The sequence below is a fragment of the Falco naumanni genome, chromosome 5 (assembly GCF_017639655.2).
Source record: "Falco naumanni isolate bFalNau1 chromosome 5, bFalNau1.pat, whole genome shotgun sequence".
Classification (NCBI taxonomy): domain Eukaryota; kingdom Metazoa; phylum Chordata; class Aves; order Falconiformes; family Falconidae; genus Falco; species Falco naumanni.
This window is the reverse complement of record NC_054058.1, coordinates 60,032,408-60,058,249: the sequence shown is the minus strand read 5'-3', so window position 1 is coordinate 60,058,249 and position 25,842 is coordinate 60,032,408. Positions and strand designations below refer to the sequence as shown.

The 25,842-nt window shown below is 36.3% G+C and overlaps 1 protein-coding gene across 3 annotated transcripts in view; it reads right to left on the bottom strand.

Annotated features, from left to right (window-relative positions):
- Positions 1–25,842, bottom strand: part of ZDHHC17 (zinc finger DHHC-type palmitoyltransferase 17) — a 71,855-nt gene that overhangs the window by 16,374 nt on the left and 29,639 nt on the right. For all 3 annotated transcript variants that reach the window (XR_005827988.1, XM_040594836.1, XM_040594837.1), the window contains exons 4-10: positions 21,277–21,354; positions 19,741–19,885; positions 15,882–15,946; positions 14,389–14,551; positions 9,706–9,831; positions 8,324–8,466; positions 5,833–5,933 (exon numbers count right to left, since the gene is read on the bottom strand). Coding sequence is in view for 2 of the 3 variants with exons in the window: in XM_040594836.1 (XP_040450770.1) it covers positions 5,833–5,933; positions 8,324–8,466; positions 9,706–9,831; positions 14,389–14,551; positions 15,882–15,946; positions 19,741–19,885; positions 21,277–21,354 (821 nt within the window). In the remaining variant the exon portion in view is untranslated. The remainder of the gene's footprint in view (positions 1–5,832; positions 5,934–8,323; positions 8,467–9,705; positions 9,832–14,388; positions 14,552–15,881; positions 15,947–19,740; positions 19,886–21,276; positions 21,355–25,842) is intronic.

Sequence of the window (25,842 nt, the reverse complement as noted above, 5' to 3'; positions counted from 1 at the left end):
AAGTATTTATACAATCTAATTTCTTCCTACTTTTCTTCTAAAATTACCTGCTGCCAAGAATAATCTGGTTCAACTTATTTTTATAGCTAGAGAGATTCTATTTTCTTTATTAATACTACAAGCATCACTGGGGGTTTGGCTGCAACAGTGAAATTTTTTTTCATTAAACATACCTTAATCAGACATCTGTTACAAACAAAGGTACAAATGAAAAAAAATTATATGATCCATTCCTAATTACTAGACATCATGTCTGGACTGTTAAGAACAGAGGGGGAAAGACAATTTATTTCTTATCCAGTAAAAGGGTTTTTATAACCTTGAAAGTATTGGAATTGTTTTTTTACTGACTAAAATTTGGACAATCCATGCAATAAAGAAGCTGTTCATTTTCTGAGCTTGCCCTTCCCCCATTTTACTCCATAATATACAGAGAGCATGAGACTCTCCACAGAGTCTAAGTTTTGCCTCTACTATGGTTGTGTCAGATAGTGTAAATGACAGTGTAAATGGTGGTGTATAAGGTACTTCTGTGCTGAAGATGGGAGATGTTGGGAGATTACATGAGAAAGCAGAGATGAGCAGTAACTATGTAAATGGATAAAGACAAAGTCAGCAGTATTTTTCATTAGTATCTTCAAAACACATTTATCAGAAGTTTTTGGCAAAACTGGGGAGAAAGGATGAAAACCAACCAGACTTTGAAGGAGAAAGGAAAGTTAGAATTGTCTTCCCAGGATATTTCTGGCATCTGATGCAAATAAAACAATTCGAACTGTGGGATTCGTCTCACCTACCTTGTATCTACTCACTATGCCTTCGTACACAACAAAGAAAAAAGCCACATCCAATCTATCTTCAGTAACAAGATCTTTAATTTAAGTCAGAGAAGTAGTGCTCTACAAGTGGCTATTTTTCTCTACTGGCTATTAAAAGAGCTTAAACAACTAACTTCAATGTGGATGTCCACACTAGACGTATCTAAAATTATCTTGAATTCCCCTCTGAAGTTTACTTCCAAAAAAATCATACCAACTTGTATCACAGACATCTCTGAAAAATCCCCCATACGCAAGAAACCCTTGTAGGTTTGCATTAGCTACCAAGTAGGGAATTCCTACTGCAGAGAGAGTGCCTTATTTTGTCCTAACATCCACATTTCCAACTACACAAAGATAAATACATGACAATATTAAGGGCTGCAAAATGCATGATATAGCAGACATTCACATTCTGCCCTGTAACTAATTTGCTGCCTTTTATGAAGTTTCCCCAGTTTGTGAGAGACAGAGCAGAAACATCCATGCAACACTTCCCACTTTTAGTACTAATCAATATCCTTTTATTATTAGAACAAGTACAACAGGCTGAAAATTATTCCACAAAACCACTTGGAACCAAAAATACCATCTCATTTAAAAGAAAATTTAAACCAGACAAGCACCTCACAACCCACGAATGAGGTAAACGTGATTTTCATCCTGAACTGCAGCCTATTTAGAAGGGCACAAACACATGCACCTTCCTGCTGTCACAGCCACATGTCATACAGGAGTCTGAAACCAAGCCAAAATGCACATTATATACCAAGATGCTCCCTTCCACTAACTAGAAATCCAGCAATAAATCCTCTTCTCCTAAAGTGAAAAACCTGCAGCCAGTGTAAGCTGTCGGAGATCAATACATGCTAATGAAGCTATCAATTCATAACTGCTGCACATTTGGATCCAAGAGTCCAGGTCAGTAACAGCAGATAGCTACGTGACAAGCCTCATTTGACTAGGCATTTATTAGACAAAAATCCATTTTTAATCAACTGAAGCTCTGCAAAAGCTCTCCACCTCCATCTTCTATCAAACACAAAATAATCCCTTAGTTTGCAAAAAAAAAAAAAAAAAAAAATTAATTCACTGACATATCTGCCACCCTGGAATATTTTATTTTTTTTTTAATTTAGTAGAAGTATTTAGACATGGGAACAGCAGAAGCTCCAGATAGCTGGGTCTGGGGTTTGGATTTTTTGGGTCTTTGGCTCCTCTACAAACATGGCTGTTGGATTCTCTTTTTTTGCACACAAGGCTTTTTGCTGTTTTCCTTGAAGGTAACTTTGGTAATATAAATGGGATTTTTTGTTCTTAACTGCTTAACTGTACCAGTTGGCTTGTTGCAGTTTTAAACCACTTTTGTAAGCACTTTGTGAAAGCATGAAAATCAAGAATTCTCTTACATCCAGTTTTTAAAATGATCCCTAACTGCAAGTGTGCAGTGTTTTTCTTTCATCTAAACCCCATCAATACATGAAGTATATTTGAAAAAAGATAATCAACACAGTATTAGTCAATGATACGTTATTTTTAAAATTATAAACCGGCTTTTATCATATCATTATCTCAGCTTTGCAAGTAGTATCCCATACCAAAAAGCCTAATTAATGAAAACTGCACACCCCCATTTGCACTAAATGGAAGTGGTAGAACCAAAAAACCATACTGTAAGTATTTTGGGTTACAGCAGACCCTGACATCTTAGAAAACCAGAGCAGTATAAGAACCTTCTGACACAACAGGCACTGTTTGTTCAGCTGGAACTGAAAAGACTGCATGAGCAACTAAGGTATGAACTTGGCACATGTGCCCTGAACTTTTACAGGACACAAGAATGTTCTACCTCTAAATGCTAATGAAAAAGAATGAAATGTGAAATTCTAATTTCAAGTAATTGAAAGTGTGCTTTTAAATCTCCCCCCCCCCCCTTTAAAAATAAACCTAAATTAAAATACAGTGATATTGTGTGTAGTATTTTTGAGGTATTTCCCTCCTACTCTGCAAACAGCAGAAGATTAGAATACACCAACCGAACAGGACATAACTACCCTCAGTTATGGGCAAAATACAGTTAAAGAGAAGCAGCAAAACAGTGGCAGGGAGCATAGGACTATAGACTCATATATACACAGATCATAACCTCCTCACTCCCAGCAACAATAGGATTTCTATTTTAACAAATATACCAGACTCAGAAGCTGCTGAGAAAAACCTAACAGAATGAAAATATTTATGAATGAAAAAAATGTAGTATGCTAGATTCATTTAAACTGTTTTGAATTTACTTTCAAGATTGGCCTCGTAGAAGACACATCATTAAGCCTTATAATTTATAGATATTTTTCACGTGACCACCCTGAAATTCAAGAAAATGCACTGCTGATCTTCATGTTTGTTTACTCTTCAGGATACATTATTTCAAGTGCCCTTTTCTGTCTCATTAAAGATTAAACCCAGAAGACCAAATGATCTTCCAGACAACTTCAACATAGCTGCAAAAGAAGAAAATTCTTACCTAACACCTGAATATTACAAGTTACACTTGCAGCAGTTAAGACCTTTGTATTATTTTTAATATGAAGATCCAGTAAGGCAATTTGTGATTAAGGTTAGAAACTTTTTTCCTGAGCAAAAGATGGTCAGAATTTGTGAAAACTACCAGGAGAGATTTTATCACTTGACCGTTACAATACTCTGGTCTGCTGTAAGTAATCATATAAAGCTGTAAAAATACAACAATCCTTTCTCCAACCACAATGCTGTGCTTCATGCTATAAAAATAGAGCAGGTATGTAATTTCTTTTTTCCAATAAAGCTACAGGGCAATTTTCCAGAAGTAGTAGAATGAATTCGGAATCTTATTACAAAGACTTCCAATTAAAAATCATCAATTAAAGGAGGATAGCTTCAAGCGCTAAGTCTCTAAAACTTCTCGTCAAAGAACTGTGTCAGCTCTAACGAAAGCAATTAGTAACTGAAGTTTTTAGACTACTACTTCTGTGTGCAGAAAGACTGTTGTGAAGGTTTTGAGGCACCTACCTTAAACTACAGAAACAGTACAGTATTTTATTGACATCCTGAAGTCAGATTTATTAGGATAGTGAATTGCCTATGGTTACTACTTCTAGTGGACAATGAACATTATTCTGTGACCAAACACACCCCCCCCAACTTCAACTTATGTTAATCAGAACAGCTAACAGAAATAAAAACCTAAGCAAGCTGGTACAAATATGAAGAAAATACAATCTTCAGGATAAAAATCTATTTACCAGCCTTAAGGGACAGCTTTCCACATCAAGATAGAGGCCATCATCAAGCAGTGTTGGCTGTGCAGCCATTTTTAATATGGTGAAGGACTTTGATTTAAAGTTGCATATGTTCTTAGATTTGGTTCAAGCTGATGTTAATGTCAGCATTTTACAGTAGCTCAACATTTGTGACCCACGACATGCAGTAGCTTTAGCAAATATGAGTTTCTAAAGAAAACCTACAAGGTACGGAGAGCTAATATAAGTGAGATGGTGTAGTCACTGTAACTGCCTCAGAAACTTTTGTTCTACTATTTGCCGAAAGTCAGGTTTTCTTAACAAAAAGAACAGAAAAGCAACTTCAGTCTAGAGGCATAACGTATTTGACAGTTCTACTCTATTCCATAAAAGCTGGAGAATATATATACACGCACACTTTTAACTACTGCTTTTCAAAATGTTTTTCATATTACTTTTCCATATTCACTTCATAATCGCTTTCCTCATTCTGCAGTTACTAGTAAATTTAATTGAGTAAAACCACAGAAAATAAGTCCAGGCAGAGACTGGGAGTAGGATCACCGTGTCTACATAACTATTTCAAGACACACACATGCTAATATTGATCAAAATGTTTTTATTGTTTTTTTAACAGTGACTAGATTTTCATTTTTACTTTTTTTCAAATGTCAAATAGCAGTCATCTCCAGTCACACGGAACTGCTATTACTCACAGCAGCACTTCTGTAAATGCTGTCAGAATGGAAGCCAAAGGCAGCATGGAAGCAGGGTCTCCTTTCTGCTCTCAACCCAAAAACATGAAGTTCATTTAGCTAAGGCTGGAGCACATATTAACAAGATGATAAAAGGGTTGCACTGCTACTATCCTATTTCATGGTAATTCCTTTGAGGATGAAAAGAAAACCAGTTTCCAGAAAAGTCAAGCCAAGATCCATCATAAATATTAAGTTAACTTCAACTATTTACAACTGTAAGAACCGTTTTAAACATTTAATAAAACACTAAATCTCTACTTTGTTTTCGTGGTTATTGTAATTGCAATGCCAAAGGAAGTTGTTTAAAAATTTGAAACTATTTCCTTAAGGTGGGTAACTGACATTCTTCAGTGAAATCTGAATCAATTTCTACCCCTGTGAGTACAAAAAGATGATATCTAGACAGTCAAGACCATAAATAGATGGGTATACACTGAATCTCTAGAATCTACTGTTATTAATGCATACATGTTCAAAGACTGAAAATACAGCTAACAAATGTATCTGAAGTTTGTATGGAATGGAATTTACAAAATTTTTACAAAGATTTACAAAAATACAAACTATAATGCTAATTCCACTGGAATTGATATGTACCATGAAATTACCTGCTGCTTTTCAGAAAAGCAATGTTTAAGAATGCAGTGAATTACACCTTGTCACCTTAGAGCCAGAATATATTTTATGGAGTTGCTTACATTTCCCCCACTTAAGAAAATAGTAATGCACAGGAATTCTTCAGACTACTGTAAGCCGACTTTGAGGAAAATCATTCAGTTACTGTAGGGAAGCAATAGCATGCACATTTTAAAAGCGATAAAATAATCACCATCAACATAGAAAGCAATGTTTAATGGAGATTGTCATTTTAAAATTTTAGTTTGTTTTCTTACTCATATATGTAGGATATATCTAGGTATTACCACACACTGCTAACATGAAAAAATATTTTTTATTACTATACACACAAAGAAAGGATATCATTCCAAAACCAGAAGAACCATGTCACATACATCCAGAATTTCGTTGCCAAGTATATTCCAAGAGGCAGTGCACTGTGCATGGAGTGATCAAAGAATGACCTGTAAAGCAGGAACAACGTCACATACATTTCAACTCACAAAAATGTAAATCCTGAACTACTGCTTCTGAAAAACACTTGCCATTACAAAATATACTATATGGGATTTGCAAAATATGCCATAAAAACATTTCCTCACTGTTACCTTTCAAGTTCATGAGAAATTCCTGTTTTCAACCCATCCAGAAGAAGGGTCATGACTGAAAGTTATTTAAGTAAAATTTATACATTTGCTTTTGAAGTGTATTGCAAGAATCGGACAAGAAATGTAGAATGAGCAAGTACTCATGCTAAAACTACACTGTGAAAACAGTTAGAAGCCTGTGAGATTCCTAGCCTACATGGACAGTGGTTGCAAACCACATTTACTTATGAGATTTCAGGGCTAAAGGTATTTTGGAAACGCATAAAATGAAAATTATCCATTAAAATTACTTCAGCAAGAAAAAAAAGCTTTAGAGACTTCGGTGTTATCAGCCTACATATTTGAAATATTTCAGCTTCTTGAAGCTTTTGATTCTGTTACAGCTGCTAATAAAACATCAGAAAAAAACCCAGATTAATTTATTTCCCATATCACTAGGATTTCCCAAGTTCTACGATAGAATGCTCCTACTTTAATAAAGAAAAAAAAATTAAGCCATCAGAATTATTTCCCCCTTCTTATACTCTCACATTTTAAAGACTATTCTGAATAAAGCTGAATATAGTTGAGTCAAAGCAGATGATTAGGTTACTCCATAACCAAGAAAAACTTGCTAATCATATCTAAAGTCACACTCTAAACTTTTAAATTCCTTGAAATAAAAGTTCTTCCACCATCTGCTTAAACATCCTTACACTAATGCATTTTGCTTTTTGTCCTGGTGATGCTCTCATGGCTGCCACAGACAAAAGTGTGTGCCAAGTAGTTTTCATCTCACTCCTTTACTATCTGCAGTAACTGTCTCTTCTCTAATAGAAGTTTCTTAGGTCTTTTGAGAAAATCCTGGAAGGAAGATAAGCTAAGATGACGAGTAATAATTGAATATACATTTGGACACACAGTAACTACTCAGCAGTGACCTAAATTTCAGCAATTTCTGTGCATTTTTGTGTGTGTGAAAGGAATAGGGAGGAAAACACAGCTAAGCAGATTAGCTAATATTCAACAGGGAAAGGAAATACTACTAGAACAGCAGCAAAGGTTTCATTTAAACCTGGGCTTTGTGAAAAACACTTCAAAAAGTATTTATACTGAACATTAAGCAAAGGATAAGGATAAGTAAGAACGTTAATCCTGAATACATGCCAGGTAGGTAAAAAAAAATAAAATCTGAGAAAACACAGATCTTAAGAAACTAAGAAATCTTGTCCTTGCTTCCTGAAGGAGGCATGGCTGAGGATTTGCATTGCCAAATAAATTATTTGTGGGAGGAGGTCAGCAAGCTGTACAGCCTCCGAGATGACAAAAGACTGAACAGACAATCTCCAAGATCCTGCAGAGGCAAAAGTCTGATGACCTCCCATCTCCCTCCTCACATACTAAGTTCACTAAAACTCTGTGAGCTTGGTTTAGGGAACAGATATACATTCTTCTCCTCTTTAAACAGAAAAGAAAGAAAAGCAAGTGATTCTAAAAAACATGACATTCAATGCCAGAGAAGCAGAAAGCTCCTACGTATGAAGACAGTTAAATTCTTCTATATATGCCACACACCATAATGAAAAGCAAAGGATAGATGAAGTAGTCTAAGGATCTTGAAAATCTGTTGGAACATGCCTGCATGTGTATGTGTGTGCATGTGTACACGTAGGTGCATTTACAGGTAAACACAAACACAACAAAAATTCTTTATGATCAGGTAAAAAACAAAAAAAAAATTTATTAGAAAGCAGCCTTTTTTCTTTAGTCACACCTTTCCACAACAGTAGCAGCTATGAAATCTGACTCCAGCTTCATTTCTCTCTACAAATCTCTTTAGATGCCTTTGGGTATTTCAATGCTAAGAAAACAGGTTTTAGTAGCAGACTTGCACATTCTTTCTCTACTCCTTTCTAGTAACTTTCCCCTTGACTGCTTTCTGCAAAATTCACGCTGATAAGTCTTTGTAGACAGGCATTCAGCACCCTCCTCTGGATAACGACTGAATTTCTGTTCTGCTGTGAGCCTCTATTAGCTCAGTGGTATTCACCCAAGGTAACTCCATTGATATTTGGAAGACAACAGAGCATTACAAGAGCTAAAGCCGCACAAGAACTTTCCCAGAAAAGGTAATTAAAAAAAAAAAAAAAATGTTGCATGTCAAAAACACACACAAAAAATGGAAATTTAAGGTTATTTATCCAATAAAGATGCCAGCAAAATAATTCTTGTGTGCACATTAAACAGTGTCCTAATAAAACACTTACTTTGAAAGAAACTGCACCATAGCCCAAACGCCACCATACATCAGCCCTTTAATGAGCCAAGAATCAATGTCTAGGTCTGCTATAAACCCAACCAGCCAAATAACTAGGAAAGGAGTTCCCAGCATCACCTTCTGACGGAATTCCTATATAGAAACAAATATCAGTAAGTAACTCTATTTTCAGGAACAGATTGTATAATAAATAATATTCTATAATAAATAGGACAGTCACAAAAAACTTAAATTTTTCAGGAAGCTTGACAAAGGGGGAGGAATTTTTCTCATTTCCTGTATTTACATATCTCCAATAAATGTGTAAGGAAAAAAATCTTCCTAAAGTTTTTAATACATCAGTAATTTATTTTAGAAGAACTGTCTTCTAGAGAGTGCTGTTAATCCAGAATAAAGGTAACTAGCTCTTTTTTAAGAATCTGTCAAAGTATGAACTGCTACAGAGCACATGGTAATCTCAGTGAACTTCCAAGACTGCAGTTATGTAATTGATATAGTCATACTGAAGTGTCTATGAAGAAAGATAGGGTCTTTTTTGTCTTATATTATGTGCATACAATTATTGATGAAGGCACTGAACTCTTTCCAGTCAGAATGCACACATACACACAATGCAATGCACAATTCACTTGAAGTCAATAATCACTACGTTATTATATTACCACAGCGTTAAAGCACAGGCTGTAGCCAGAGCTTTAATTGCCAAGATGCAATGTATCTTTAAATCTAGAAGTTGTAACAAATCAGTGATAGCAATACTTAATACCCAGCACAACACACTGCCTGGTAAGAAAATATTAACCTTAGGTAACTTATCAAACTATAGGCAGGTAGATAGTTCCTCATGCTAAGAGTAATATGTTACCCTTCATACCCTCATTTCTTGCCTCCTATCTGCACTTTTATTTATATTAAATAGCAATGTGAGAAGAGAAAGCCTCAACATAAGAGATTCACATATTACATTATACTACAGAGACTGACTGCTGCTTTCATTCAACAAACACTACATAACTAGAGATGAGATCAGAGTCACAGTATCTAAAATGCTTCTTTCTTTAGATACTTCAGAGTCAGCTTTGTGAAAATCTTGGGTATCCCCAAAAGTACCAGACCACTTGATACCCTCCTAACGTTTAGTTAGCACAAAAACCAAAGGTAATTGTGTGGAGGCTTCTTTCCTCCTGCTTTGAATAAAGCTCTTGGGTTTTGTTTTGTTTTAATTTTGCAAGTACTTTTGTCATAACCAGATGTTTCCTAAAACCAAAATGCAGGGAAACCACAGTACTGAACGGCTTACCTTAAACAAACACCCACCCACCCACACCAACAGCAGCAGTAATATTAAGTAAGCATTAAACTACTTCTTACCTTATCAGCTTTTAGTTTTCTCAGAAAGGATGGACTATCATATCCCTTTGCCTGTCTTGCTTCCTGTAGGTGATTGATCATCCAAACGTTTTTCCTCTGTTTTGCAAGATCAAGTGGTGATTCTCCCTGCCAGAAGTATAAAAGTGGGGAAAAAACAATTTAAAAATAAAACGTATTCAGAGCACTTTTGAAACAGAAGACTGGAAGATGAAAATAATAAATTTTAAATCAGTTTAAGCTAGTTGATGCCAAACATCACTCCTTCCTTTTGGTCTTTTTCACTCTCTCACAACTACACACGTGGACAAGTAGAACATTAAATGTGTGATCCTGACAGTATGTAATGACATAGCAGTAATTGTTGCCTTTGGCATAACAAATTTGTTTCACTGTTCTACACACAGTCTACTAGTCTGTAAATGAAAGACTGTGCTTCCCCCTCAGCTATTGACAGGCAGCAGAAATCAAGCAAAGAGCAAGAACTTGCGACCCACTGGATCATGGAAACTCCCAGTCTAAAGCCTGACTTCTCAGTTAATTCTCTGTCTTTTTGGCAGAGTGAAGCTACTAATACCATGGAATGTTTCTATAAGGAATTTCTTCCAATAGCTTAATGTTCTTATATTCATCTCAGTCACTGAAGTCCTAGGAAGAAAATGGGAAAAAATAAACTGAATGCTCATGCCCAACTTATTCCAAAACTGAGCTTTTATGCTTAGCTTGTGCTTCACGTACTTTGGGTGCTAAGCCAGAAATGGTCCGTGCTTCCTCTTTCCCTACTTTCAGAGAGGACTGACAAAGCAAAAGAGAGAAACAGAGAGAGATATAGGGGCCAAAGTTGCCTACCAAACCAATTTGATTTTATTGCTTTTTAAACATCTAGGAAGAGAGCTAAACAAAAGTTATTGACTGGGTCTAAAATTATAGAGGAGGCAAGAGACAACCAATTGCAGGTACCTCCAGCTTCAGTTTTGCATTTGACTCCTCCTCTCTTCTACTGGAGTTAACTCCCCTCCTAAACAAACCATTCATGGAGGCTTGAAAAATGGCTGAATCCTCCATCGCTCGGCCCCCTCCTAAAAAAAAAGTGAGACAGGTACCAGAAACTGAAATTACCCAGAAAGGGCAATAATTACTACAGACAGAAGAGATTTCAAAGATTAAAAAGTGCAGTTAGCTACCTATATCCCATAGGAAAACAATGGGAACTGAGTACTTAACTGTCATTTTTGCCCTTGAAATCTTGTTCCAAATCTCTAAAAGGAGAGTAAATAGCACAGACTACAGATTATGAGGTGAAGATTTTTGCTACTTAACAGGATCTCACACTCCCTTCTGTGCGAGAAGTTTAACTAGCAAAATCAGTTTTAAAAAAATAAACTTTTAACTTGGCTTCAAAGTTATTTAGCCAGATGTTTAAGAAACAAATTAAGATAACTCCATCCTCAACAGAAATGCCTGAAATCGAGCTCTGGTGCCTGCTTCATCATAAATTTAATAGCACCTTGAATTGCTAATATCTGGAATACTCCAGAGATGCTGTTGTTTTAATATCACCTTATATATCCAGACTGTAAAAATTACCTGTGGACAAGCAATTCCCTCTGGGAGTTGATCTCCCAAGTAAATCCTGAAGTTGTCTTGGGGTCCGGCTGAGCATCCCTTCCACTAGAGGGCCTTGAGACACCTAGGAACTGCCTAGATAAAAAGATTGAGGGAGCTTTAAAGAAGTCTTTGACTATGTTTCTCATCATCTGGCCATTTTAATATTTTCCTTGTACTCACAGGGATGGTGGATGGCTGACTTGCTTAGAAAGCAAAAAAAAAAAAATAATTAAAATTTGGGAACTTTATCTAGTAACACGCTTAGTTTGCCAGCAAGCAATAAGGCTTCAATAGTACATACTTGACGTGTTTAGATATAAAGAATAATCTGAAGAGTCATTACCACAGGGAACTTTACATGCAGACTTCCACAGACAAGTCTACAGATACACTGCAAATAACAAAACTACATCTAAAGTCCATTCAATGATTCGTTAACAGGTTAAAAATAAATCTTCCTTAAACCATAAGGGCTCTTTTAGGTCTCTATCACTCTCTAGTAAAAAAGGAGTTTCTGCTTATATTTAAATAAAATGTACAGGTATCCCCACAACCCCCAGTGGTAAGCTGACTCCCTGTGAAATTCTGTCCTCACCTGTCCAATCTTGCGTGGCAAGATGATTTCCTTGAAAAAAAATCGAACAAAAAAAACCCCAAACACCCCACTCTGAGTACTGAAAAGCAGCTTCCAACTCCCAACTGTAATCCAGATGTCAAAAAGGAAAAAGAAAGTATCTTACTACCAAAATAAAAGTAGTATTTTCTTGTACAACATAATATGAAGAGAATAAATAACACAAACAGGACTTGCAGCAAGCTTTATTATAGAGTAAGAATGCTACTCTTCATCTACTTCTCAAACTGTTATGCAACGTAAAATGACCACCTTACTGAGATGACTGGTTTCAATTAGTTCCAAACCTAAGTGACCAGCAGCATGTGCCTTTCTAACACAGACTGCCTAGAGCTGGTAACAACAAGGTCAAAGCTCACACCTAACATTCAGCCACTTCATAATTTGAAAAAGACAAACAGCTTTCAGCTCGTGTATTTCCTTAAGCCTTTGCTGTCTTTCCACCATTCTTGGTCAATTTCATGGGCTGAGAAAAGGACTGCAACAGACAGAGCTGCAGAAATCTGGAAGTGACTGCATCAGAAAGGAGCCTTTCAAAATTCCTTTTATTTCTGGGGAAACACGAGCCAGACACTTAACCAGGTTTTGGCTCAAAGAAAACTTTTTTGCTGAACAGCCAAAGGAGAAGCACAAAACTGAGTTTCTATATACCTTAAAAAAAAAAAAAAAAAAATCAACAAATTCTTGTATTTCCTATATGTTTATTATGACCCAAATCAGCATGTTGTTTATAAAGCCACTGGCAGGCCAGTAAAACTGCCATTCCTAGAATGATTTTGATCCTCTGAAGATCCTACAAACCTGAGAAGGCATGCAAGAAACCTAGACTTCACTGCAGAAAGCAGGCAGTTGTTAATAAAACCAGGCACATGTCTTCTGGCATGACTGGAAAGATATCATGATCCAGCAAGTTCAAAACCCTATTTTTCTACTGACTGCTGCTGTCTGTCAATAAAGAAGGAAAGACCATGAACTGGTTCAGGCTAGCAGATACTTTTTCATTTGGTCAAACACATGAATTTTTATTACAGGTTTCATAAGAGTCCAGAAATGTACGTAAGGTGGTGACTTTAAAACTCTAATCACACTAATCACTCTGCCAAGGGAGGCAAGGTATGACACACTTGATTATTTTTTTTCCCCACAAAAATACCTTAATCTTACCATTAGGTGGCACAGAAAAAAAACTTTTTCAACCGCTTACAAGACTAGAAGGACAATTCATCCACACGACTGACCTTACCAACCAGGAATAATTATTACATAGTGACATCAGTATATGCAAGAGGTTAGTTGATTCATTTTAAACATGGGAAAAGCCATGCGGTTTTTCTAGTGAGTTTTCATTCATGATCATCAGTATTTCTGATATTCTGAAGTGGATATAGGACCTAGAAAGCCACTAGCAAAATTTGACTGCATTCTTAAAAAGACTGTTCCACGCTGTTCAAGAAAACAGATGTGTGTATACATATACTTTTTCACCATATTTCTGTCACTTGTGGCCAAACAAAACAGGCCCTGGCCATCTTAATCAGTAGGGGAAAAATGGTGAAAAGTCAAATAAATGTAATTAAGCATTTAATATTTTATAAATGTAGATTTACAGCTATATCTCCAGTGTAACCACTGTTAGCTCGTCAGTAAAACTCATCAAGTGGAAAATACAAATATTTGAAGAGAAATTGAGTAGAGAATTCTTTTTCTAAAAGCGAATTATCTGACACCACAGAAGAAACAGCTTGGGTGGTGGAGTGCATCTAATTTGATACACAGAATAGTCTAGAGGCAATGGACAAAAACATGTTCAACAGGCACACCTCTCACTGCTGAAGAAGCTCTTACAGACTCCAAGTCTATGGCATAAATTCCAACAACTGCTTGGCTAGGGATGGACTCTGTCAGTGCCGAATCTAGATTCATCATTAAGAGGTTCTGGTGGAGTGATCAGGCAACTTAAAAGTTCTGATGCAAAAGAGAGCCCATTTCCTTATTTTACTCCTATTGGTATTTTTAGGCCTCCCAACTTCCTTACCGCCACTGGGAGATATACTAGAGCATTTGTCACCTCTCTGGAAGAGGATAGAGATGTCTCACATCCAACAAACAGGGAGTCACCCCAGAACTTCACTATTAGACATTCAGTCAAATTTCCAATCTTGCATCCAAACGCATGGGTCTTCACGCATGCAGTCTAAACCCCATTCCCATGTATTTGCACATATCCATTGGTAAATTGTTTATATCCTGAAGGTGAAGATTGAGTGCTTATGCATCACTGTTAGGAAAAAGTTATTCCCAAATTAAACATCAGTGGCATGGCTTTTTCTCTGTCTTCATGATCCTACCATACCCACAAAAAACAATCTATTACTAAGATTTATCATAAGCTCTGTTATTTCTGCCTGAAACCACTTACAATAAAAAACAGACCAAGTGTTTACCTTTATATTTTGAGCATCAACATTAGCTCCAGCTTCTAACAGAAGACTAATAACTGTAGTATTTCCTGCTAGCACAGCCCAGTGCAATGCTGTGTTTTTATGATATTTGTCTCCAAGATTAACAGAAACATTAAATGTAAGTAGTAACCGGGTTGGATCCACACTAGAAAAGAAAATTCTTGTTAGATCTACAGAAGATAAACTCAAATACGTACCGACTTACTGTTAATGAGTTCTATAAAGAACATTAATCAGGTACACTATGTAATTGCAAAATGACATTTTTTGCTGACGATTATGAGTGGCTCAAACTCCCCTCCCACCAAAGCACAACCACAATTCTGTTGACTTTTCAAGGAGCTCAATAAGACACCTTGTCATGGAATGTCACAAAACACGTTTGTTAATACAATTCTGTTTTCTCATTTACCAAAACCTAACAATATTAACAGATTTGTAAAAGCATGCACACAATTATATACTTGGCAGCTAACAAACAAATTTCAAAACATGCTATATTCCCACTTCCCATTCCAAAAGATGAAAATAAAATAGGATAATTATGTTGGTAATAGTAGGCACTTGTAAAAGCTAACCATTTTCCTCTCAACAATTGAGGGAGATCGTCCCTTCTAAGCAGGAATCTAATTCAGACAAATTTGCTCTTTGGAGAATTGTTATTCTAAACCAACTTTTGCCAATCATCTCCACAGGAAGATTTACTTTGTAAACGAACTCTTCGTATTAAGTGAGTACCTCTGCATAATATCCTCTCTCTTGAGCAGGCTAGGATCAAGTTAATATTTCTTCATAGCTGTGCCTATGGTGCTGTGTTTTGGACTTGTGACCAAAACTGCGTTGATTACTCACCCATATTTTAGCTGTCACTGAGCAGTGCTTACACAGCATCAACGTCTTTTCTATCTCCCAGACTGCCCTGCCAGCGAGCCAGGTGGGGGTGGGCAAGAAGCTGGGAGGGGACACAGCTGGGACAGCTGACCCCAACTGACCAAAGGGATGTCCCACACCTTGTAATGTGCTCAGCCATAAAAGGTGGGGGAAGTAGGAGAAAGGGGGACATTTGGAGTTATGCTCTTTGGCTTCCCAAGTAACTGTTTGGTGTGATGGAGCCCTGCTGTCCTGGAGATGGCTAAACATCTGCCTGGCCATGGGAAGTACTGAATTCATTCCTTGTTTTGCATTGCTTGGGCATGCAGCTTTTGCTTTATCTATTAAACTGTCTTTATCTCAACCAGTGAGTTTTCTCACTTTCACACTTCTGATTCTCCTCCCCATTCCACTGGCTGAGTGGGGCTAATTTATCACAATGGGGTTAATTCACAACAATCATAAATGAAGAAAGATAAAGTGGCAGTTGTGGAAAGAACATTGACTAGTTTAAGAAAAAAATATTAAAAAAAATCAAAACAAGTCACTACTATACGCCACCTAGCTAACATCAGAGGAAAGTCAAAACTGCAGCGAGATATTACCTATGTGTTCTGTAAGCTGCCCACATTAAAGGTGTCATTCCATTTTGATCCATCATATCTACATCCTAAAAAAGCAAAAGCAAAAAAAAGTTGGTGAGATAAGTAAACACGCTCAAGATCCAGTAGAGACAAGGTTTGCAGTGAGAAGCAGTATTTTAAGACTAACCAACTAGAGAAAAATTAGCAAGATTTAGTATGTAATAAAATAGTATTTAAAAAATGAAAACAGACATAAACACCACTATTGCAAAAAGGTACTCAATCCAATCTATTTTGTAAACTAAGCAACAGTCATGCTGTGTAAGACTAGTCATTTCTATGTTACTATTATTCTTCAACATAAAAGATACATACAGGTGGTATACTATTGCACTCAAAAGCAGGAAAAAACCAAAATAATGCACCAATATTTAATAAGATACTTGACAAATTAGCATAAATACTATGGCCTGAATCCTACATCCTACTGAATGCTAGCTCCATCTATTTTTCCACCTGCAAGGCAATTTTCCTTAGTTCACTCCATTCCAAAGGTAGTTACATACCTGGATATCAACTTAATGGATGCTAGAAATTTTTTAATTTTAAAAAAAGCCATTAATAAAAACAACCTACCCAGAAATAAAACTGATCTACATTCAAGTGTTGACTAAACTGATGGCTAAAAATAAAAAAAACCCCGCCATTATTACACTTAACAGCACATAGCCACAGAATGACAGCACCATCCAGACAATTCTTTCAGATCCATCAGAAAGGCTCTTTACCTAAAGTATTTAGGTATCCTGAGATCCCTGCCTCACTAACATAGAAGTTAGTAATTCCTGAATACATTGAGGCTGATGAGACTCGAGCACATCTGTCCAAGTTCCACAGACCATCACTAACAAAATTACTCTAAGTTAACTTATAATGCAAGACCTGAACAGTTTTCCTCAGAAGCGAGAGAGCTACGTCAGTATTTACTATGCTACTCCCCTCAGTCCTTAAGTGGGAAACGTGGCTGAAAGTGTTTCAGTAAAGTCTTTTTTTACTACAGAAGCTATGGACAGAAACCCAGAAAATGGATGATGTTGCTTTCCATCACCCCCATAACCTTCTCCTCCACTCCAGTAGTCTGCCAAATGCCCAGTACCCCAGGATCCCTGCTCATGGTGCTGCTACCCTGACCTAGGAAGTTGTTTTCCAGAAAGTCCAATTTAGTTCTTCCAAATAATTGCTTTGAAAACATCCCTAGCCTGCAGATAACTTTACATTTCAGAGCTTTTACTCCGTTGCTTGATTTAAGAAAAAAATCCAAAATATAAAAAGCAGTCGATGGAAAGAAAACCATTACTTTATCATATTGTTTGTTCAGGGGAGAGTTACATGCGTTGAGACCAGGATCCAAGTCTGCTTGCCCACAGTACCTGTATAGATTAGATCCTTTTGAGCCTAGTAGGACCATGCAAATGCTGGCACTCATTTTAACCTCCTGTTGCTGAGATCGTGAAGGAAATTAGAACTACAGCCTAACCTGAAGTTCATTCATCCTTGAGAAGCATGACTTGGATTCACAGGTCCCACTGTGTGAACAACATATTTTGAAGTTTGTACTAATTACTGTAACATGAACAATCACTCTTTCATCTTTACATTTCATATAGAAAAGCAATTCTTCATAACACCAGGGACCTGATTGCCTGGATGTAAATAAAACGATTCCTTCAGTGATTCCACCTGACAAATCAAAAGTACACTTTGCACACTAGGTGACACTTAGCTAAAAGGAAAAAAAAAACAAACAAAACAACAAACAAGCCATGAGCTCCAGACTATAGCTCCCTGCACATAAATTACCTAGGCAGGCTGCAGTTATTACTCATATTAAGGTACAACATGGGCTGAGGCAGATCCCCTTTCAAAGGAACTTTAAGAAGAACTAACAAAGCACAACAGCCTACACTGACCTTTATTTTGACATTTATTTAGTTGTCATTTACGACACAGGTACTACAATTAGGTTCAGAACAAGGGCAAGTCTATTCTTTGGATATAAGAGAACCTGGTCTCTGTAAAGACAAAAAGGCAAAAAAAAATTGCAAGTAGTATATATGGTAAGCCCACACAAGCAAAAGCAGTTCAACTTTCCAAACCCAAATCATGGCATCACAAAGGATGTGGGGGGATTAATGACCTCGTATGTACTTATTAAAGGAAAATAAGAAGTAGTAACGTTTATTTCCCGTAGTTTCTGCAGTTCTATGTAGTATAGCTAGAGAGCTATGAGATTAGGGATTGTTATTACAGTGCTATTGATATTACTGTATTTTAAACATAAAAATCAATACATAATTTTAAAGTTGGACTTTCTGAAGTACTGCCAAAAATTACTGTTAAAATTAATTCAAACTTATGGCATGAAAAGGATACAAAAATCATACTTGATAACATTTGGAGGATTCAATAAGAATCATTCTTTTAAAAGTTACTGATAAGGAGAGCTGTTTCCAAGATAATACATTTTAAAATTTAAAGCAAGTTTCATGTGTTTATGTATGTACACATGTAAAGACACAGCTTCTTTCAGATTGAGGTATTACATGCTCAGCTGAATAGGATAAATATGTATATAAACATGAGGACAAACAAACATTTACAGGGAGATTTCATAATCACAGTAGAATATTTTAAAGGATGTTTATACTTCATTAATGCTATGTTTTAAACAAGTTCACACTTGTATAACATCTGCAAGATCTGTCTGGTAACATAAAACCCACATACAATTATACGTAATTTGTGAACAAAATACAAAACTTGTTCCTGATGAAAAAGCATTTCTCTCTAATCATTATCTCTTACAAAACAGCAATTATATATGATCAGTCATATCTTATGCCTAGCTTACTCTCTAGCATACACTAAATACTTTTTCACCAAACAGTTCTCAGATACAGACTGAATACTGCATGGAGCAATAGTTTGGTTTTTTTCTGCATGTAAAGGCACAAATAATTTTCTGCAACAAATTTAGTATTTGTTTTACACAGACCACAGCCACTGATTCCATAGTCATTCTATCTGACTCATTGGATCATATCTCACTTGCTGGTTGAAAGAATAAGCAGAATACCGAAGTGTGAACAGCATTAGCAAGACCATAAAACAAGCGGAGGGCTTTGACTTTTCTATACGGTTTACAAAGTAAATAAAATTTGTGCTTCAGGCACATTTCTGTGGGTGAATAAATCTACAAATTATAATAGAGTGAGTAGCATAAAGGTGAACATGAACATTGGCATACAGAATGAAGGATGGGAGACAACAAGTAATGAGTACATATGCTATACACACTTTACAGATCTAGCAGTAACATAAGAGCCTAGCAAGAAGGTTTTAGATTGTTTTGGTTTTTGTTATTTAAACACAAAATTAATAACAGCAATAAATAAAAGTTGCAGACTGAGGTGTAAAAGAAGTCATGACCTATGTCAACTCTTTCATTAGATTCTTTACCCATGTATAACCTGATGATTCTATGAAGAATTCTAAAATATTTGCTATCATCATCACTGTTAACATTTAAAGATTAAATTAATTAGAACTAAAGAATGTAAAAGAATAACTGCTAGAATTTCCATATACTACACTAGACAGGTGTGAATTAAAGCCAAAGTACTCAGACCACTATTAGAGGAAATTAAGTCTGGCAGGAGGCACATCAATACTGTAGTCTACAATAAAAGACATTGAATTATTTTTATACTTAGTAAGGCAAGTATTTTGCATTTTCTGAATGATAGGTATAGGCTTCAATCATTTTCCTACTCCAATTTTGAGTAGAATCAATTTAAATATTATATTACTTAAAATTTACCTGTCCCTTTGCTATCAGATAAGCAACAATTGAAGTATGTCCAAACTGGGCAGCCAAATGAATACAGCTACATCCTTCTCCATCAATTAGCGACGGATCTGCCCCATATTTCATCAGCTGTACAACCATGGATAAGTGACCCTGTCTAAATGTAACAAAACACAAAAAACAAACAACTGAATAACTACATACAGAAAAACTATTAAAATATGAGTATTTTAATACAACAAATATGTTTAGCAGTTAATTATACTAGTGAAGCTTCCACACTTCGACTCATATTTTGAAAACAACTGTCATGATCTTAGTAAGCATATGAACAAATTCTACGCAGCCAATGGATTCATCACATGCAATTCACTTAAGGGTGTTGTGTACTGCCTAGTCAACAAAACCCCCTAAGTTCTTAGTACAGAAATCTAGTCTGCTGTAGTGTCTTCCAATACACATATGAAACCTACTGTTTTAAGAGATGCCAAACTGGCTACATACTCTCACTTTCTGTGGGGCAGATGGTTTATCCTTCTACTATCAAAAATAGTAGTGAAATAAAAATAGGAAGAAAAAAAAGGAAAACTGAAGGCCTGCACTTCCTCCACATTACATTAAAAGCTTAAGCATCTTTTTGGCATAATGAGCCTAGGTATATCCTTCTCGTAGACACAGTGCCTAACTGTCAGTACAGAGTTTTTGACATGAGCAGAAAGACCTTTTCCATCCATCAGAAGCAGCTTCAGACAATGCTTCATAGAACAGATTACAGGTACAAACACCAAGAAATTTAATCAAGCTTTTGTACTGTTAACACAGAACTTGAGTATGATCTGTAACAAAAAGAATTGCATAAGCTAAAGCATTTAACAGAGGCTAATGAGCAAGTCTTCATTTTTAGTTAAAAAAAAAAAATCATTTTTATACATTAAATGTTCTAAAAGCTAATTTTCTATGTCACCTTTTACAGTCTACAGTTAAAAATATTAATATGGACAGTGTTCCTTTCTCGCCTATTTCTAGGTGGTTGTCTGAAGGAGCAGCTACTACTCAAAGGTTGTCTTCAATTTTCCCAGCCATTCATCATTCTCAGACCACCTTCTACCACGTAAATCTGATTTTACGTGCATCTTTAAAAAGAATCGACACATGTAATAGAACACTGCAAGGACAATGTCACACAAAATCATCCCAAGCCCCATCTGCACAAATGTTGCTGAACTTCAGGAGACTGACAAAAGAAAGATCTCCAAAATAAGAGTAAACCAAGGTGACTACAGACTCTAATTTTACTTTACTCCTTGTCTTATCATAGCAATCATCTTCCTCTACATTAGAAAGAGTCAAGGCAAAAACTGAACCATATGCTGAAAGCTCCTGTAGCTCAAACATTCCCCATTCACAGTGTGCCCAGTTATCAATGACTGAATTAATTCTTGTACAAAGTACCCTCATAAAATATAGCAATTTCAGAAACCAATCAGTAGCAAATTCCAAGCTGAGCAAAAACACAGGAAAAGAAAATTCCAGAAGACTTTTCCCCACCTTGTTGCCCAGTGAAGTGGGGTAGAATTTAAATCTCCTCCAAGCTGATCAACAATAGCACCTTTTGATATATAGTATCTGGAATAACAGAAATAGTAAACATTATTGCTTGTCTTGGATAACATAAATGACACACAGTAAGCATGTTTGAGGTTACGCAACACAGACAGTTACAGACCCAAAGACCAGAACCTTTCCTTGCCTTCGTATAACCTTCCTTTTTAGGGGTCACACATGCCATTTTTTGCCTTTTTGATGTGGGTTGGGACAGTAGGGATGCTTCCTACTGTGTTTTAAACGTGCTGAGATTTCCTAGTTTGGTTCTAAGGTAAAACAGAGTAATTGCTACATATACTGGTATAAACTGTGCTGCCACAGGAGTATTAAATTAAATGGATCCTTTTAAAATATTGAGGGGTTGCTGCATTAAGAACTCTGAATTATTGGTAAAAGAATATGCTGGCAGAAGACTAGCATATTTAGCTAAATGTTAGCTAAAGACTAGCACATTTGGCTGAATAGCAAAATTATATACAATTCAACTTGCAGCATCTATGGAATAGCCCTGCTGAAGTCATCATTCCAAGAGCTCACACTTAAGTTATGTGTTTAGCCTAGTACTAAGACTTTTATGGACTTCTCAATTGTTACTAATCAAAAGACAAAAACGTCTTGAGTATTTAAAAAATACTTCTAAATGATGGGCTAGAAATTATTTTTCCCTGAAGAACATCCATAAAAAGACAAGCTACTTGTAGAAACAAAACAAGTCACCCATGTTCAACTGCAGCAACTCATATTCATAGTAATTTGTACTGTTTCTGTGAACTGTTTTCCTTGCTTTTTTATATAGGACACTATACTGTCCTTTGTAAAGAAAATGCACAGCTCACAAAGAAATCAATGTTTTTTAAAAACACACCTTCCCAGAAGGTTTCTAGTTTTTCATCCACTACTATACAAACTAACAGACCTTTGAAAAGTACTATGTAGCTATAGATTCCTAAGTGCTTGCACATTTCAAGTATCTGCACCTGCAGACTTTTTGCTTTCAAAATACCCATCACTATATATGAGTGCTGCTCTCCCACCCACACAAACTGTCCTTCAAATCTTCAGCACTGAGTTTCTGGCACCTCAATTTCCTCTAAGTGTTTCAAGACACAGCAAGAAGAAGGGCAACAAACAGAACACTTTGAAAAACATTACTCTAAGTAACTACCTTCTTGTTCTTTTGTGCTTATTGATTCAGACAGCGCAAACTTCAAAATCAGCCCAAAAGTTACCTTTAGGAACAGAAACTGAAAAATGCATTAGCTATACCTGTCCACATGGAAAACATCTAAAGGAAATGTCCTTTCACACATTTGCTTTAGAGCCACCAGACACAATGAAGTACTTTAGCAGACATGCTGAAGTCATACAAACTCTGGTTTATATGACAAACAAGATCTGCTCTGATGAATGTCGGACAGTCCACTCCGCTGGTCTTCAATACCAAAGGAACAAAATTGCAAAATCTCTGTGCTGAAGTTAAGCTTTCGGATTTCTCAATGAGAACAACCAAAGAAAGTCTTGGTCCCATGTAGGTGAAAAGACGAGACGTACATAAGGTAAAGGGACAACGTAATTTTGTTATTGTGAAGTACAGCTACCAAAGAACAAATTTGAAAAAGACACTGAGAAGCTATTTAGATTGCCTTGTGAAGGAGTTCCCAAGGAAATCATGTCTAGATAAAAGATAACACAGAAATTCACAGTCAAAGCTTGGATCCATCTTGCTGATGTGACAGCCACTCATGGGGAGGTATACAGATTGTCTTCATCCACTGATCCCCACAGGAACACAAAATATGTTGAAATTCTACTGAGCAGCAGCACTGCTTACTGGTTAGTGTGTTTTATTTAGAAAGGAGAACTTGCAATTTGACAACTGGGAAAAGACAAGGTGGCAACCTCCTGCCAGATGGTACACTGAAATAACATTTTATGTTCCCTTAAGGGTGTTCTTAGCCTAAGCTGAGATTTATCACTGTATTTCAGTTTCAGTACACATAAACAGTGAGATTTTTCTGCAAAACCAGACCACACAATCTCTTTGTCTAGGCAGATCTTGCAGAAGGAATTTTGTGCTTTGTGAGAATGTCCCTGGAGAAAGGAGGAATGCTGTGATTCTACTCTCAGTGAGTCATTGAAGCTTCCACGCTAGAAGATGCCAGGTGTGCAAGTCCTATTTGAGCAATATACTGACATTCAAAGTAAGCAGATCTGATAAGAGGTCTCCTTAAGAAGAAAATACTTCCACTGATCTTTACGTTAGGATCACTAAGTCTTTGCCAGATATTTGAAAACTGCCCCAGCTTGCATTCCATGCTTGTGGAATCAAAGTGCATGCAGTCACTGTTGCTAGAAGGAGGAAAAGTAGAACAGAAGTTCTTGTACGGAGAAAGTTTGACACAAGGAATGGGGAAATCCAGGCAGTAGGGAACTGTAGAGAGATGAGGCCAATGTTTTAATTTTTACAAAACTGAGTTGAAGAGAGATCAATAAATCAGTGTCATGATGAAAAAAGCATTATGTTTTGTATGTCTGACACTCATCCCCAATCCTATAGAAATAAGAACAGGTGTTTCAGTTTTCCTTATAATGTATCAATGGCTTTCACTGTGATCTATGCTGAATGTGGAAATAGAGTGGAGACTTGTGGAAAGATGTGATAGGATCAAAGCAAAAGAAAACCCCAGAATAATTTCATTCTAAGGAAACAGAATAAACCAGTGTCTCACAAAATAGTGAGAGAGCACTCAGCATGATGGGTGATATAAACTAAAATAAATCAAGACCCCCTGAAGATAGGTGAACTTAGAGCATAAGAACTGCATCAGGAGGAATGAATCTCAGATACATTTAAACACATCAGTAGTCCCATGCACTCTAGTAAACAGCAGGAAGAAAATGCAGCACAGTATGTCACAGTGGTAAAGATGCATCAAGAAGGAACACCACCTTTGATATATTGTTGAGGAAAACGAAGAATTAGACACATTAAAGAACACTAAATTATCAGGGCTCACTAATATAACCTGAAAAAGATATAGCTGGTGCAATTAAAGTTATGTTGCATTAAAATTCTGAGAACAAGTTTCCAGCACTCAAACGTAGGTGGAGAGATCTTCCTAACATATAATAAAGACCTAAGTGGAAATTCAGATGGAGATCTAAGCACAGACTTCCACCTACCTGAATGTGACATTTTGATTTTCAACCAATCCTATGTCCAATATAATTGCTACAGCAGAAAATTGTTAGCAACACACTTGGAGGGGTCAAAAAAGGTAAAATATACCACAAAATACTCACATGTTAAAGTACTTCTTTCACAAATTTAGCTTCAAAAGAGGACTAACCGGGAACTTAAAATTTGGTCTGATTTTACTCTGTGAAAGACAGAAGATCCTCAAGCAAATATTTCTGGGCAGTTGTATTTGGTTTGTTTTGGTTTCTTTTTTTTTTTCTTTTAAAGAAAAAGTAGCAGAATACATAAAATGCTAGTGAACTAAAGCATTAATTAAACAAAAATCACACAGATAGATTCACTGCACTGTGAAACTAATACAGAAACTATACATACAGAAACGTCATCCACAATACAGTATTATTTTTCCAAATGCCTTGTGACATTCTGATATTTTCAAATGATGATAGTTGTCTCAAAGCCATTTACTTTTCAGACCATGTAAAGACATATGCAAAAGATGGAATATCTGTAATGCAAATATGCCTTCCAACAGCTCAAATAAGATGAACAATTCATTGCACATAATTAATTAAGAATTTGAGATGGATGAAAAAGTGAGCTTGAAATATCACAACTGCTTTTAGATGCTGTACTTTTCTTAAAGAAAAACTGCTATCTGAAAAAAATTATGCATTTCAGTTATTTCAGTTGTAAATTGTAAAATGCTAGCCACAAAGACCCAGGACAACCCTGACGGAAAACTGAATGAAAAGGAAGAAAACAATAAGGTCTAAAATGTACTCTCACAAAAAAGGTTATAAAGGTAAGCCAGGGTCCTGCATCACTTCTGCAAGAGGCTCTCTTTTAGCGTGCCAGAAAGCACACGGGTTACCTATCTTATAATGAAAGGAAGATACCAAATGCAGAATTATGGTTTCCATGAAACGCTTCTACCCACAACAGAGACACGAAACCTGTTGTGCTATCTGTTGTGTCTAATAAAAAAATAAAATCTTTCAGAATCACTTAACTATTTCACAGAATTGTTTAGTTTGGAAGGGGCCTTTGGAGATCATCTAGCCCAACCATCCCTGATCAAAGCAGCTAGATGACGTTGGCTAGAACCATGTCCAGTTGGGTTTTGATATCTCCAAGGATGGAGAGTTCTCAGCCTCTACAGGCAACCTGTGCCAGTGCTCAGTCACCCACACAGTAAAATAAGTATTTCCTAATGTTTAGATGGAATTTCATGTGTGTTTCAATTTGTGTTCTCTGCCTCTTGTCTGCCCTGGGCACTACTGAAAAAAGTCTGGTTCTTGCCTCCTTTA